The 16,715-nt window shown below is 48.0% G+C and overlaps 1 protein-coding gene across 2 annotated transcripts in view; it reads left to right on the plus strand.

Moving 5' to 3' along the window:
• The window catches only part of LOC119446754 (ubiquitin carboxyl-terminal hydrolase 48-like), a 79,486-nt gene extending 79,000 nt beyond the window's left edge, over nt 1-486 (plus strand). For both annotated transcript variants that reach the window (XM_049664365.1, XM_037711289.2), the window contains exon 28: nt 229-486. In XM_049664365.1, coding sequence (XP_049520322.1) covers nt 229-248 — 20 coding nt within the window. In that variant the 3' untranslated portion in view covers nt 249-486. The remainder of the gene's footprint in view (nt 1-228) is intronic.
• The last annotated feature ends 16,229 nt before the right edge of the window (nt 487-16,715 follow it).

The raw sequence follows: 16,715 nt of genomic DNA on the forward strand, positions 1-16,715 counted from the left end.
GCGTCGTAGAGAATGACGTAACTGACGGCGTAGCCAATGGAGACGTTTAGCGAAACATAGGACGAACGGTTTTTCGTTTCGCCTAGCCATATACAGCTTTCGCTGTAAAACTTTTCAAGCTTTAAAGCGTTTCGAATAACCATTGGGAAACCAATGAAATGTTTGTCCTCTTCGTAGAGCCAGCATGAGCCGTGCAACTGTATTGGCGTCTTCTCTTTCCCCTTACAGGCACCAAGCTCCAGGAGTGACAACCGGAATTTCCTGTGCCGGACTGCGTCCGGTGCCCCGTTGCTGCCGACGGTGCGGTGTGCCTTGCCGTCGCAGCCCTTTAAATGCAGCCTTTTGGCAAAATGCACACGACGTAATGTTGCTCTCCGAGGTACGCAAGTCGCGACGTAGTCAGCCTCCCGCGTTCCTCTCGTCACATCGAGCCCGACCGTTTTCTGTCATTTTCTTACCTGTTTAATTAAAGCAGAAAAAGAAAAAGGTGTCTTCGGCCGTCCTTCACTGCTCAGCGGCGTCAACAGACGTGTTTCTTTACGCAATGAGCAAGTCCGTTTTCGCATTTGCTGATCGGCCTTCATAGGCCCATCCCAGCGGTCAACATCCCCCAAAGTGATGTAGTGTTATTGGCAGACGCGACATAGGAGGATCGATGAGCTGCATGTTTTCAGTTTGACTATTGATTTCGATACTCAACGCTGCGGTGCTTTTTGTGCCCTTCGCGATATGTCAGCGGACTGCTGTCTCGCAGGCCGTACTTCTGCCACTTCCGCATTAACTTCTGTCGTATACCCATCCTACGCATCCTACTGCACTACGAAACATGCATGGAAAAGCGAACACACCGCACTTACTAATTAGCTATGGTCATAGAAAGGACTCTGTAATTGCAAGCAATGTCCATGTGGTAACTGATCCTAATCATGTCCTCCCACTTTTTGTAGCGTGAGCTACACTGGCCGAGGTTGAGCAGTTTCGCGTGGCTCCTGGAGAGCCGTGCTGCGCATGCGCGAGGAGCAGTGACGTCCCACGGCGCACAGCTGGCGCGCCGGGCGTTTGCTGGGCGTTTGATTGTTTGCGCTGGGCGTTTGCCAGTGTGGTATAGCTATGGAGACGGAGAGCGAAATTGCTGCTCAGCGGCGCAGAAGAGCGGAGAAGCTTAACTCATCGGATCCCGAAGTGGTTGCCTGGCAATTAGCGGTTGAGCGTAAAAAAAAAATGTCACAGTTTCGCCCTAAGGGCGAAGCAATGAATGCGATAGCAACACAGCAATGTCATACGAAGTAAGGTGAGCGGCTTTGGTAGCAATATGAATTGTAGTAAACATGAGCTGATTAAGTAAGGAGGTGTGCTGCGGCGTAAGTAGACCGACATGACGAGACACTCGATGACCACGAGAAGGCGCATGTGAAACGGTGGTGTTGATGAGAAGCGCTTCCCGTGGGCAGCGCGTGCGAAGGGACACATCTGTAGCGCTGCACTGGCGATCCGGGCAGCATTGCATGTGTAGCGTGCGTTGGAAAATGTGGCCCGACTATTACTAACTGAATGAACAAGCGTGGTGTGAGCGCGCACAAACAAACAGGAATAGATCACACTGAATGACTGCAGACAACGACCGTCAAAACTCTGGCAGCAAGCGGATACGCCGCAGCGGCGAACGTACGTGCGGTCTATCGCTTCAACGGAAACGGAGCGCATAAAGGTCAGAGCCGTGTGGAGATAAGAGACGGTGCGAGCGAGCGACGATCGCGGTTCTTGCCCCCCCCCACCCCCCCACCCCCGCTCCCTCCGGCGCTGGCTTACCGCTTCCTTGCTTGCGCGTGGGAGAGATAAGAGATTGTGCGGACGAGCGACGAGCGCGGTTGTTGGCAGAGAAGTGCGCCCCCCCCCCCCCCCCCTGCTCCCTCCGGCGCTGGCTTTCCGCTTCCTTGCTTGCGCGTGGGAGATTGAGTGCGTTCGCTCTCCGTGATAGCGCGAGTCCCCGCACGCTTCCGCTGGGGCATACGGCGCGCGGCGAAGATTTTATCTATACGGAACCTCACGGCGACGCCGACGGCAGAAATCCGGTTGAAGTGCCCATATAATTGCTATCGCAATAAAAGAACGAACAGAAGAAGGCTAAACGTGCTGCGGAGACACCGGAGCAAAGGGAGGAACGTCTAGGAAAGCGGCGTCGCCGGGAGGCTGAGCGACATGCCCGACCATCTCAGCAGCAGCAACAAGACGCCGTCGATGACGTCAAGGCTCGCCGATTGACTGACTATACGGTGAAACTTGGCGAAAGCGCCAGTGCGACTCGGAACTTCGAGACGGACTTCGTAAACAATCCGTTTGGATTGCCGTCTTTGTGGCAATAGAGAAGCAATCAGACGTTGAGCAAATATATACATGTGTCACATAATGCGTATGCCGCGTGTGTGTGTCATTGAAGCAGCAGTAAGCATGATAATCAAGCTAATCCTACACGATCAGGAAAGATAAGAATAACCAGCTGAACCTTCGCTCATGCTACGTATATCCTGGCATAGCCGAGCTAAGCCACTGCTAATTTTTTTCTACTGTAAACTGTTTCGTAGCATTCATTCAGGATAGTCGTTTACGCAACGTTGAGCAGAAGGTACGTAGTGCAGCCATTTGCGCTGACAGACGGCTACTATGAGCGCGGTAAGTGAGTGCACTGCCTGTGATGCTTACACCTTGTCATGATATAGAGCCATGCAAGAGCTGTCGCAGTGCCCTTAATACTTGATTGGACCCTGCTGCGCCCGCCCGTCACCGCGGCCATCGAGGATTGTCTTCGCGGAGATAGAAATCGGAGTCTTGCGACTCATTCGCTTTCGAGCGCTCTCGCGGTGCAGTGTATACATTCGGCTGGTCGAAATCTAGAGCCCGGAACACATTCGCCTGGATCATCCGGAGCGCCGCGCTCCAACTCTGCGCTCGGGTGCGCCCTCACCTTCGAGCTGGGAGCGCGACCGAGATCCGTCAGAACAGCACCGCTTTCATTCCGATGGGTTTAGACGCTGAGGTCGGTGGTGCTGGTTGGATTGCGGACAGGAGGGAGAGGAGTGCGGCGCCGAGAGGAGCAAGACGGGCCAGGAGAAGTAGCAATGCGGGCCAGTTGGCGTAAGGGATGATGTTGTCAGACCGTTGCGGCATAGTTTGCGCACTATATGGGGGAGTTCGTCGTCGAGGGCTGGGCACAGCGCGCGCTCCGCGGGGGTGGTATGATGATGCAACTTGCAGCGTTATGTCGTAATGCGGGCTTGGTACGGCATCTTGGGATACTAGCGTAGCGCAAGCAAGACGAGGACTCGGAAGACAAGTATACATTGACACTGCGCCGTGTGAACTTGTGCTCTTCCAGACTTGTATATGTAACTAATTACATGTAATTTATTACTTGTAACCAGTTACGTTTACTGGTAATTTTGTAATTTAACGATTACGTTTTTTATTTGGTAACACTTACTGTAATTCAATTACTTTTTTTTCTGTAACCAGTTACCTTTTTGACGAAACAAGCTATAACAGGCGACACAGCTTCGAGCGCTTAAATGTGACGGGAACTACAGTGACCAAAGGGATGAAAACATGTACATGGGCTACCTCCTTCCCACGATCAGCGTATTGCGGCTACGCCTCGATCACCTGAACATGGCATGCTTACAAACTCTCATCTCTCTTGGAAGTCCGACCTCTGAGCTCATCTCTCAATAAATTTCTCTCTCTCACCTGAAAGCGCGTTTAAACGGCCTTCGCAGGCGCTAAGAGCTGCTGCTTAATTCTTCTTCGCTTAGTGCAGTCCGTCACATATCTGATGCAGACATACGTTTTTGGCCATTAAGCGCACGTGTTTCTATCTATTTGATATACGTGGCTCACATAGACCTATTTTTGCGATTGTATAACACGCGATCGGTATTATTATTGCTGAATAATATGCAGGTTTCTATTAAATTGTATTACGGATTTGGCCGCTCTTTCAAGGAACGTGAAGGTTACAATTAGTCATGTAAGTTTAAATGTCTAATGAGTGAAGAGGGCTGGGTAGAGGCCCACAAGATGTAGGCCGGCATATTGAAACGGCGGCGCTCGATAGATGGCCACTTCGAACGTTAATGCTAGGGAGTCACTCTCTGTTTTTTTTTTTTTTTTTTCAGTTTGTCACTGGTATTATCGGGAGTGCCTTCCCTTAACCCCAGTAACAATAAAGCGCTGCGCCTCATAAAGGACCCAGACACACCCGAGCACCCGCGGCATTGGGTAACCGCACACAATCTTCTGAGCAAGGTGCTCGTACGTTGCCACGCAGCCCTTATCTACAGTGCGCGTATATCGAACGAGTTTTCAGTGTCGCTGCAGATGTCTTCACACGAAAACGAGGGAAAGTTACGGAAGGAAACATTGAAAAGCAACTCTTAGTGAAGAGGAACAACGTGTGAAGGGCTGCGGAGGACGCATTGAAAGGCCAGCTCATTCTATTTACTCTATTTGTGCAATTTTATTAAAAGTAGGGAGGAAAGTAGTGTTAAGGTAATCGATTACATAGTAATCGCTCTATTACTTTCGTGAGGCGATAATTGGTAACTGTAATCAGTTCTCAAAGTAATTGTAATCGGTTACCTGTAACGTGTACAACTCTGTTCTCTTCTGTGTCCTCTTCTTGCTTGCGCCACACTAGTTCTCCAAGTGGACACGAAAGGTTGGCTTACACCGACCCTATAGTGCGTGGGATCTGTGTTTTAAAGCGAAGCCTTCTTTATTACTTTCCCGGCTTTGCTGATGCCTCGGCTGCTCTTGTATGTGCACGCATAGGAACGAATAGCTTTTGTTTTTTCTTTTTTCTTTTTAGCTATCTTCGCTACCCTATAAACGGTAATATAAATATATTCACTGCAACAAATGCTATACGCCCTCAATTGAGCGCATAATTTATCTATAACGCAAAGCGTGCTGGGCAAGCCGCGTATTAACGCAATTATCGGGGGGGGGGGGGGGGGGGTATGCACGTGTCCAGTGCGCCCCCCCCCCCCCCCCCTTCACCTTGGCTATAACCAGGCTGCGCGCGGAGATGTATATCCTCTACGCGCATGCACGCGTAATCACTGCTGCAAAACACGGTGCAGAAAATGATCAGTTTTACAGTATTTAATTCAAACATCTGCGTTGGGTGTGCACAATTTATTTTATTTGCTTTTGCATGTAAAAGTCATTCGTAACGTGTTCGACACTCGGTGACATGTAACGTCCAAATACGATGCATACCTAGAGAGAACAGAAACACTGAAGGACTAACTTATGAAGCCCAGAACAGTTGCACAGCCCAGCACTCACGGCCAGCGGAGAAGATAACCTTCATTCAAAGGATTAGACAGGCTCTCTCGCACTTCGAACACACCTATAGTACTCGCAGTGCGCAAATGCATACTTGCCAACTCTCCCGAATTTTCTGTAAAGCTTACGAATTTGTGCTCGTTCTACGGTTTTACGAATGCTGCGTAGAGTTTTACGAAATATTATTTGTTCGCTAGAAAGTTCCCTCGTCAGTCGCCGACCATACCCCTCGAATTCTTGTGATAGTAAAAAGGACTTTCGAGGTGTTACCTGCTTGAAGCTAGTTTATTCGGGCAAATTCCTGAAGCAGACGAAATCAGCAACAGCAGTGTCGCCGAAAAAGTCGCTGATCTAAAGACAAGTGTGTTGCTTGTCAGTTTGTGTTGTTTCATGTTTACTGCTGCTTGCGTGCTGCGTCTAAATGTAAATTATCGCCAATAACGTGTGCATGCATTCCGCCACATATGTGTTCTCAGGGCAATCTGAAATATGCGTGTTATACTTCGCTTACCCCTTTCGGGGTTCTGTGCACGGGATTTTTACGAATTTTAAAGGTCGTAGGTTTGTTGGTATATGGAAGCGGTGTGTTGGTTGAGAGACGAGGCAGTGTGTTTACAGTTTACAAATTATGTGCGTAATGAGTTAAGTATGAAGGCCAGTATGTATACCATCAGTGAAATATCTTGCAGAACCTTGCCAAAATATTTTTGGTGAGATATCACCAAAAATCACTGGTGAGATAGGGATCACCTGATCCCTATCTTTTTTTGCAACCATGTCAGCTAAAGGTCATAGCCAGCTTCTGCAAGTACTATCTTGTTTTTTCAGGTTGATACTTTTGAAGCCACCCTTGCTGGTAATAGGGAAAAGAAAGTATTTGCGGAACAGATTTGCCATTTCTGTAGTTAGAGACTATATGCGGTAGCGGCGTTTAGGCACCGTAGCTTAGTCTGCAGTGCCACAATGTATTCGCCAGCTATACAGATACGTCCGGCAGCCGTTGCTAAAATGGACTGGCCTCCGCCATGAATAGCGTCATTGCTATTTCTATCTACGCGTGCGAGAAATGCCCGAATATGTATTTTGTGGAAAGGTGGGTGGGTGTGTTTACTGGTCAAACCAGCAAGCAACAGTCAGTCAACCTTTGCTTAGCTCAAGTGGCATTACGTTCGCAAAATAGTACTAAAACGTTGCTCCAAAGTCCCCCGGGACTGGTGGGTTTCTCTGCTTTTTTAAACTTGCACTACTGTTTTACTCGCTGTATTAACGGTTCAACGATAGACCTGTCGGGCATTGCCGCGTACTTTACCTTCGAGTTTATACAGAACGTTATTTGAACGTAGGAGCAGCCATAGGGTATGCACAAGAAAAATGGAGCGGCGTTTTCCGGTTTACTAATTTTTTTTTTTTTACAGCGAATCTGTTAAGGGCTAGGTTCCAGGAGATCGCGTCCGTAGACCGACCGGCGTGTACAACAATTTCGGCTCCATGTGCGTGGCGGTTTGGCTCCATGTGCGTGTTGGTTTCCCGCCAGTTGTGCCGTGCACATGTATCAAAACGGATGACTAACATGGCTGATAGGTCATGACATCAATAACATCTTATGCTCGTCAGTTACGTCAGGATTAATAATAATAAAATCACGTGTGGCGCATACCCGCATTGGATGTGCGGGCATGAGCCAGGGACAAGAAAGAAGGAAGGAAGGAAAGAAAGAAACAAGGAAGGTAAGAAAGAAATCACGTGTGGTTCATACCCGCGGTGGATATGTAGGCATGAGCCGCCGAGAGCAGGAGCGGGAGAGATCTCTCAGGATCCTGACGCTGTCGTGCGCAGTGTGCCGCGGCTATGAACGCTGTGGCTCATACGCTAGTCTATGAGGATGGGGCGGACTTGGCGCAGCGAACGCACTACTTGGCCATCGCGCCTGGCGCCGGTGTCCTTGCTCTTATAATTTGACGAACATGTCGAAGACGCTCAATATAATCAATCAATAATGATAACATATAAATTCACTATAGCAATATTCACTACAGCAGACCCACCATAGTCACAGCTTCGCTGGCTTCCATCTTCACCGTGATGGAAGGGCTCTGAATTTTGCGCACTTTCTCCGTCTATCCACGCGTTTACAAAGTATCGCTCGGCGCAAGACGCGCCTACATGTATCGGAAATTTCCAGTGCTGTCACCGACTCACAATTTCTGCACTGTCTGGGAACCTAACAATCATCATCATCATCAGCCTATATTTATGTCCACTGCAGGACGAAGGCCTCTCCCTGCGATCTCCAATTACCCCTCTCTTGCGCTTGCCTATTCCAACCTAACAATAGTGTGGGGTTAATATATTCTGGAGGTTGTCGTCGATCAAAGGATGGCTTTCTGTAGATTGTAAAATTCCGCCTCATTTTCAATTTCGCCGTCTTGTCAACTCTGATTGGCTCACTGAGCTGCTACGGCTTCTCTGATTGGCCCAAAGCGCCGCCGTTACAAAATTTGACACTATGGCCTAATTTGACAACGTCTAGAGTAGCGTTCAGATATTGAGCGCCGATATGTTAAAAAAATGCAAGCGTGTGGCGGGCAGTATACCGTCAGCGCCGCTTGCTCTCGTTGAAGGATGGGTGGAATAATTTTAAAACAGCGCTGGCTCAAACAATATATTAAGCGAACGGTGGCTGGTGCCACTATGCTCGCTATTTACGCCCTGCTGCTGCAGCTATCACAGGTCCTTAAGAGGAGGAAGCTTTAGATCGGGGCCAACTCCGATTTCCTAACTCAGCACTAAGAACAAATAACGCAGTTCTGTATACTACATATGTTAAAACATCTCAAGCAGGCAATTTAATTGATAGATGAATTTACAACTTACGTGAATTTATGACAGTGTTTACGAGTGTTCCGCAGAGTCCTACTCACAAATTAGTCGTATACCTGAGAGAGGTGTATTGCAGCATAATTCACAAATTTCTATCGCCCGCTTTAGATGTATTATTAGGCGCAGTTTACGTAGTTGTGATACAGTTTTTTTATTCTTTTTATTACTGAGTTACAAAGTTTTAAGCTTGATACTCGTGTTTTCTGAAGTTTTCTAATTTTCAAGAATAAAAAAGTATATATAAAGTATAAGTCGATAATTCGCTTCCTATAGCTACTAGATAATACCTTTTCTTTTAAATGCAACACACCTCACCAAAATCGTTGCAGTGGTTGCCGAAAAAAAAAAACGGTTTCTCCGTGGCCATTTATTTAGACAGGAGCTAGGAGAGTATCCTCTTAAGACATGTTGTTCACGTTAAGCAACCACCGAATAAATTTTTACCCTAAATGTATTTTGAACCTGTGTGTTCCTTACCTCGTCTTCGATACTCCAGTTCTCCTTTACTATTCTCCACAACAGACTCATTAACCTTTCATCTTTAAAGTCGAAAGCCTCGGACAGGGTAACCACGTCTTCACTTAATTATGTATGGGTAGTATTGGGTACTGTGACATGCTAACAAAACATGCTAACATAGGTTTCGGCATTCCTTCCACACGCTAGCTTGCATGGTCGTCATCGGCAAATTTTCTGTAACTCCGGGTCCTAAGGCACCCTGATCAGGCTTCGAACAGTATAGTGCCTATAATAAGTCCTTTGGAATTATCATGAAACATTTATTTTTTTATTATTTCATTCTTTGCTATTCCATGTAATTCTGTACCTGGCTTCCTCTCCGTTGCGCCTATACAGTTACACTTTTCTGCATGTTTAATGAGTCTTCTTTTTATCTTTCGCTGTCCATGCCGTCGGCGTAATACTTATCTACTGGCTATATTACTGATTCTTTTTCTCCATTGTGAGTAAGCACTTTTCCTATAACTGTACCTAACGCTCTTGGGCGCCCATCTATATTCATCCTTCATATTCCTCAGTCGTTTTCGAAACAGCGTTTCCTGCGTGCACCAAAACCTACATTCTTCCAGAAGTCCTTTGGTTAATCTGTATTCCCGACTGCACTTGGGATTTCAAACACTACACCGAGTTGTCAAACGCAGGTCTCGGAGACATAACTCCTTTGCACACGCCTCGAGCTACCTGATACTTGTCTTTCGTAGTGCTTTTACCTACCGCTTTAAATATTCGTTCGCGGTTTTTTTTTTTTCTTCATCCCTCGGTTGTATTCTTAAACTCAACCCCGTAGTAAGTATAATAGCTCATGTCCCATTTTACGTTCATTGCTTTCTGCTGTGTGTCAGCTGATGACTCCTTCAAAGCGTTCCTTTCGCGTGTGTGTGTGATATGGCGCCGTCACACACCATGCTTTATTTGCATATATGCTCTCGCTTGCCTGGAGAAAAGACTGCCATATCTGCAACGGTGCGCTTTAACTCGAAATGGAGGAAGTGCGTGCGCCTTCGCTCGAGGCCACGGGTTATCTCATTCGTATTTGAAAGTAGCCGTAAATTAATAATAGTAATAAACAATCTGTTACGCTTAGTTAAAAGCATAATTTCAAACTTGTGACCATTTTCATTTGTACCTGTTAGAAGCTGTTAGAAGATCAGTAACTACGTGGAGCTTCGAGTAAAAAAATCACAGCATATCCACGGGGTGAATGATGATGAGTGGGCGAAGCTCCGGAGGGAATCATCGGATCTCCCGCTTAAGGGGACGCTAGCACAAACGCGTTAGAAACGTGCAGTACTCTCTAGTAAGGGGTAGCGGCCACAGCGTCTTACGCAGCCATTTACACATGCCGGAACGTGCACCGCGTTTGCCGACGCCATCACATGACTGCTGAGAGAGTATACACCCCGTATTCATAAACGCTCCTCGACTTGAACTTGACTTGCCACCGCCTTGGGCAGCGCGTTCGAAACGCGTTGAAGGTAAGGCGGAGAGGCCACAGCGTCTTACACCAGCTTCTTACACGGGCCGTAACGCGCTAGCACAAACGCGTTAGAAACGCGCTAGAAACGCGGCCTTTCGTTAATGTTGGGTATTTATTAAAAATTAAAATTAAATTATAGGGTTTTACGTGCCAAAACCAGTTCTGATTATGAGGCACGCCGTAGTGGGGGACTCCGGAAAATTTAGACCACCTGGGGTTCTTTAACGTGCACCTAAATCTAAGTACACGGGTGTTTTCGCATTTCGCCCCCATCGAAATGCGGCCGCCGTGGCCGGGATTCGATCCCGCGACCTCGTGCTCAGCAGCCCAACACCATAGCCACTGAGCAACCACGGCGGGTGGGTATTTATTGCCATCGTGGTGCGTGTGTCTATGTGCGCTTCGTGGCGTAGTGGGCTAACGCCGCGCGCTCGGAAGCGAGGGGTCCCTGGTTCGATTCCGCGCTACAGACACAACTTCGGAATTTTTTTTTCTCATTTTTCTCAGACTGGTTACACACTACTGGTTACACACTACTACTACGACGACGGGGACGGAACGGGTGCCGCTATAAGGAGCTTCGCTCCTAAAAAACGCAGCCGTGCTTGCAAAAGGAGCTGTTTTCAGAAAGGGCATGACCGCACGGGTGACTGATTTTAAGCGGGAAGTGCGTTGCCTGACAGCCCCCTCAACCTCACACTTTTTTTTTTTTTTGCTACCGTTGACAGACTGCGTTTCGAAACTTCGTCGTTGTATGTAGGGGAGAGAGCGAGCGTTGCCAAATGCGACATCAATCGTCGGCATCATGTGTCGGCGTCGCTTAGCGGCTTAGCGCCAAACAGCGTCAGTTGGAGTAAAAATGCAGGGGAGGCGTATAGAAGACGGGGTGAGATGGCGAAAGGACCATTATCGAGTCGTTCGCGTGCAACCTCATCTTCGCAGCTATACCGTATTATAGTCCGACGCCGCACCTCGCTCCGGATCGCGTAATAAATGCCTCATCGTGCTCGATGCATGTGCCACCCGGGCGCAAAACGAACAAGCGTTTATAGCCCGGAACGCGCGATCATTTTTGCGCTCCGACAAGCGTAATTATCGACAAACGAGCGAGCACCTTTCTTTTTTTCCCCCCATCTTTTTCTTCTTGGACGCTCTCTCCTTCGAAGCGCCCGTGTATGCGCGATCGTAGCACAACCCTTCCCGAGAGGCGACAGAAGCACTTCCTCGGCTCGACGACGGACTTCTTGATCTTTTGTCGCAGTCGGCACGCGCTGCACTGGCCTCCGTGATAGAGACTCCGCTTGTCGACGGAACGGACACGCTGTTATTATCGGAACCGGCGCGCTTGAATTCTGCTTTTCGGTGTCGAGGCAAAAACGCGTCGTCGTCAGGCCCGGTCGCTCCCCGAACGACTCGCACCTGAGCCGCGTGCGCTAATGACTTAGACGGGGGTAGAATAATTGGAAGAGGAAAAGAAGAGACCGTCGGCCTCTTCCTTTTTCTCGTACCGCCAAGCGACTGCGACGTCGCAAGCACGCAGCGAAGTATATGTCCGCGCATTGGGTTCAAGTTCTCATGCGGGGTTGCCAACTGAACTCCGGCGCTGCCTCCGCCGCCCTCCGCCCCTTTGACATTTTGCTCCTCGAGCTCCGTCGCGCCTCTCGTGCAAATGATTTACGCGTTATAGATTCAGAAGCTGCTTTCAGTAGTGTTTTCGCTTGCCTGGCCTTACTGCAAACGGCCGAGTTGGGACCGTTGGTTTGTTCCGCAGGAAATTCGTGTCTCCTCCGCTGAAAATGAAGAAGGAAAAAAGCAATTTCGCAGTGACGACTCTGAAGAAGTTGTCCAGAGTTTGTGATATTCGCCGTGAAAGACTATATACGTGCATGTGAGCATCTAATAGCGGTGGAGGCGGAAGCTAAGGATATAAAGTGATGATCGGCTCAGCACGCCCACCTCAGTATTCCCCAGATCCTTCAGTCTCTCAAGTCCCAGTTGCCGTGACAACTATATATATATATCTGTGCAAGTTCTGTCTCTTTAAGAAAATATTTTGGCATTTATTTTTGTGCATCATGTTACCTCTTTGATCACACTTTGACTTACTTTTGTTGAAAATTCGCAAAAATTCAGGGTGCACTTTAGTAAAGCTACCGCACTTACCAAGCGTACGATTTATGCTGGAGCACCAAATATTTCGGTGACGAAAATCAAGCGAGTGAAGCGTAAGGTGACGGTTACGTTGTCACTACATTCAGTAGTGATGAGGCAGATGGTGATGCTGATAAGAAAAGAGCAAGTATAGTCACGCTAGGCAAGTGGAAATGGAATAACAAGTCACAGTGACTGTGTGCTCCTCGCTCACAGTCTCCTGTCCACAACCATAGTCTCCTGTCCACAGCACACAGTCTCCTGTCCTGACAGAATCTGTGTGCTCCTCGCCGCCAATGGCGAGGAGCACACATGCAGACTCTGTCAGGACAGTAGAGTCGAGTTTAATGTTGACCGTAACAAAGTCAAACGTTCTAAAAAATATCATCGTCCTGAAAGTGTGTCAACCACATGACTTCAACAAGTTCTACAAAGGAACCTCGCATTAGGTTCATAAAGAAAGCTGCGAGCAAAGAGGCTAACAGCTGGTAACACGAGTATACGTTGTTCAGCTTGAAGCACAGAAAACTGAAGAGAGAGAGAACATTTCAATTAAATTCAGATAAGTCTGCCTGCATATGTGTATAAGCTGGAGAGAGATTGAGGTTAACATCACACATTGCCTGTCGGCTACTTTTGCGCGGGTACGGGAAGCTTGAAATTATTAACTACAGGTGCGTCGCGAATCTACACACGACTCGGTTCGTTGACGCTGTCGTGACAACGAAGTACCCATAGGTGAGCCCGTTCGAGGCATAAATGCAGTGTAATTGTCAAAGTCGCCGCAATATGTAAGTGGCCGTAGCTTGCAGGACGCGTGTATGCAGCCACGGCGTCTTACTTTTGTGCTTAAGCCTTAAAGCTCACTCGTGCGTCATGCCGCCTTGCACGCGCAGACATGTTTTTGGTGCGCAGTGAAAAGGGGGCGTTGCCTGCTTGCATTTACGTTAATGTTCAGGATAGACGGCGTACGTTTTGTGCGCGTGCGCGCGTTTGCACCGAGCGATCACTGAAACAGGAAACGACGAGAGGGGAAAGGTCGGCTAAAAAAAAAAAGCACGGAAGCCACAAGGTAAGCATGCGAGGGGAATGCGGGACCACAGAGCGCACAAAAGAGAGAGGGAGATAAAAAAGTAATAATAAAGAAAGAAAAACGGGAAAGAAACTGATCGATACAACCTTCCTCTGAATTTGTTTCTTTCCGTCTTTCTTTCTAGCCTTCACGGTATATGCTTGCCATTTTCCTTTCTCCCGCCTTCTCGATTCTCTTTACTTTTTAACGGCCTTCCTTTGTAGTATACTCCCAGTCATGTTCTAGGAATCGGCAGCGTTCTTGGCGAAATAGGTGCTGCCCGTCGTTCCTTCCTTGGGCCAGCTGGGATCGCTCATCAAACTCTCTTTTACCAGCGATCTACCACAAATATGCTTGCGCTAATTATCCGAATAAGGCCATTGATTGATACTTCAGGTTTATCGGCGTCAGTGACAGAAGGTATAAAGGCTGCTACAGATGGTCTTGTTTTTGCACCATGACAACGGAGTAACCGTTGATACAACTTCTTACACGTGACCTTGACGGGGCAATTCAATCTCTCACTGTTTCTTTTTTTTTTTTTTTTTTTTTCCTGGCGTGCTGATGTAGACCTGGGATAATGCAAGTTTCTTCTGCCGGTGGCCGGGCTTGCGCCATATCGCCATACAAGAAAGCTTTCATGACTCTACAACAATCAGTGTTATAAAGAATGTTTGCTGCTTTATTCTTTCTTTTTATTAGGCTTCCTTAGTGTTTCATTTGAAATTAATTAGAATGCTCTATCGCAAGGTCTCCTGCTGTCTTTAAATTTCTTGTTGAGCCACTCAGACGTACATTGTGCACGTTGTTCGATTCTTCGCCAGTACCCCTTTAATTAATGGGTATGCACTCTCTTTGTTCTCATTCTCTGAACGTTTCAGAGACTTAATTTAAATATTCCTTCACTACAGAAAAATATCAAGTCGAGTTAGATCGACAGATTATTAGTTTAGAAATTTATCATCGTTTTAAGTGTGTCAATATATCACTTTGCTGCGTAGGAAATTTGCGCCGAAGGTCCTACTGCTGCTTTTCAATTTGAACTGCCCACGTCAAAACGGACGAGTTCATGTAATTACCAGGTGTCTAGGCCGCTCTCTGTGAATCGGCCCGTGCTGACACAAGATCAGATGTGCCATATAGATGACGGCTTCTCTGATTTTCCATTTCTGTCATTTTCTCGCTTACAAGAGCTCTGTTCTCGCCACGAATGATGAATTCGTTATTACACAGAACCCTAATATTTCAACCTAGCCCGTCTTTATACTATCCTGTAGTGTCCTCTTAAATACCTTTCTTACGCCGCCAGATTCCTGGCCTATCCCTCACACTGGGCAGGCGTCGCATTTTCTGATGTCATCCCCGTCACCGCTGTCAGCTGGATTGCTTTTGTACGCTGTTCTGCATGTAGGCCTCTTCCGCCCTCAAGGGGGCGCCTGCCCTGATCACTAAGGTTCTGGCTCATTTAATACATGTGTTCGTGCTGCAGTCACCTCTGTCTCAAGCGATTTATCTTAGTGACTGAGAATTTGTCGCAACAGGGTGTGATCGGCATCATCCTACTGTTTGAACAGATCAGTGCGGTGACCTCTCGGAGAACTCTATCGTTTGCGTGTAGTCCATATACCGGCGGCCACTTGCGGCTCCCCTGTTGGTCGATCCCGGCCCGCGCTCGGCCGAGCGGCGAAGCGGGACGCGTCCGGGTGGGGGAGACGCAGCCGAAGAGGCAGCGGCGTCCGGAGAGGCGGACTCGAAGGGTTGACGCCGCCTCGTCGCGGGCCCAGGGCGGCGCCCCGGGGCCGCGGGGCGGGACTCGCGCACACAGAGGGGAGCATGCGCCGCCACCGGTGACGCGAAGGGGATGCGGGCACGTGCGACGCCGTTGTCCCGATCGTCACTCCTTCGGCGAGCCGGCCGTGTGTATACTACATCGACGGCAAGAAAGGGGAAGGAACGCCTACTTTGCGCGCTCGATGCGATCATTTTCTTAGCACAGTACATGGCTGGTTATTCGTGACTTGAGACTGCAGTGCACAAGCGGGCGAAGAAAGCTTCAACGAACACAAGCGCTGGGACTTTCAATAACACGTTATTGAAGAGAGCAGTAAATATGTATTAAGCCAGCAAGTCGCAAGACTGAAAATATTACGAAGAGACGCATGCGGGCAAGGGGATAAGAGGGTGTGCTCTCTGTACTGTTTCAGTTTTGACACTTTTGTTCGTTTAATTATATATTCACTGCTCTATTCAACAAAATGCTGTTGCAACTTGACGCTTGTGACTGCTGAACTTTACTTCATCGTCGTCCTCTTGTGCGCAGTAGCCTCTAAGTGAGATTTTTCGTTCCCTTTTACAACGCTTTAGTGTCAGGGTGACCACATGGTTTCGGGCCTGGAATCCCAAATAAACGACGGACACTTGTCCAAAGATAGGGTGTTCTAGCGCGGTGGAACCGCATAGTACCGTTAACGTCATAGTTTTGCGCATGCTATAGCTGTAATCCGCGCACCGCGCAGAACCAGGCATGCATGCGCGTGGAACAGCTAGTGCGAACAAGTCTGGGACGGTAACTAATTTACTACCCCTCCCCCCCCTCCTCCTCCAGTAAAAAGGAAATTGGTGTTCCTAAGTTTGCTAACAGCATAAAGAAAAGACCATCAAAACGCATTAAAAGAAAAAAAGAGAAAAAAAAAAACGCTTTCGCCAAGCAAGGATGCTGATAGTGTTTGGGTGAGTGAGTGAAATAACTTTATTTAGGTCCAGAGAAGACGCAGGGGAGACCCCGTGGCTTTATTTCATTATAATTTTCATTTTTTTTTCTACAGAGAATTTTGAGCGCAAGTGTCTGAGCCAATGCAGGCGACTCATATATATGACCATGGGAAATGATTTACAAATGCGAGATGGCACGTCAAATCCGAATGTATTTGTTTTAAAATATGCGGGCACAAGCAGTCGCGAAAACTGGGTCGTGCCGCACTTGCGGAATGCACTCTCGACTACTTCGTTGTCGCCTGATTATATCAAAGAAAAAGAAATAAGGAAAGGTGTGCTAGTTTATATCACCTGTCAAAAGGAGATGAGTGAAGGGCGCTTCACCCCATAAAGGCTCGTCCTGTGGAGAAGCCATATTTAACGAACACTTTTTAGCGAGCTAGGGACAACTTCCAATGTGCGTTGCAAGTGCCCTGTGGAGTCTTTGTCAGTAGTTTAGAAGCCGTGCCGCGAATTACAAGATCCGTCATCGTGTCCTGCTGCAAGAGAGAGAAACGA

Source organism: Dermacentor silvarum, chromosome 3 (assembly GCF_013339745.2).
Source record: "Dermacentor silvarum isolate Dsil-2018 chromosome 3, BIME_Dsil_1.4, whole genome shotgun sequence".
Classification (NCBI taxonomy): Eukaryota; Metazoa; Arthropoda; class Arachnida; order Ixodida; family Ixodidae; genus Dermacentor; species Dermacentor silvarum.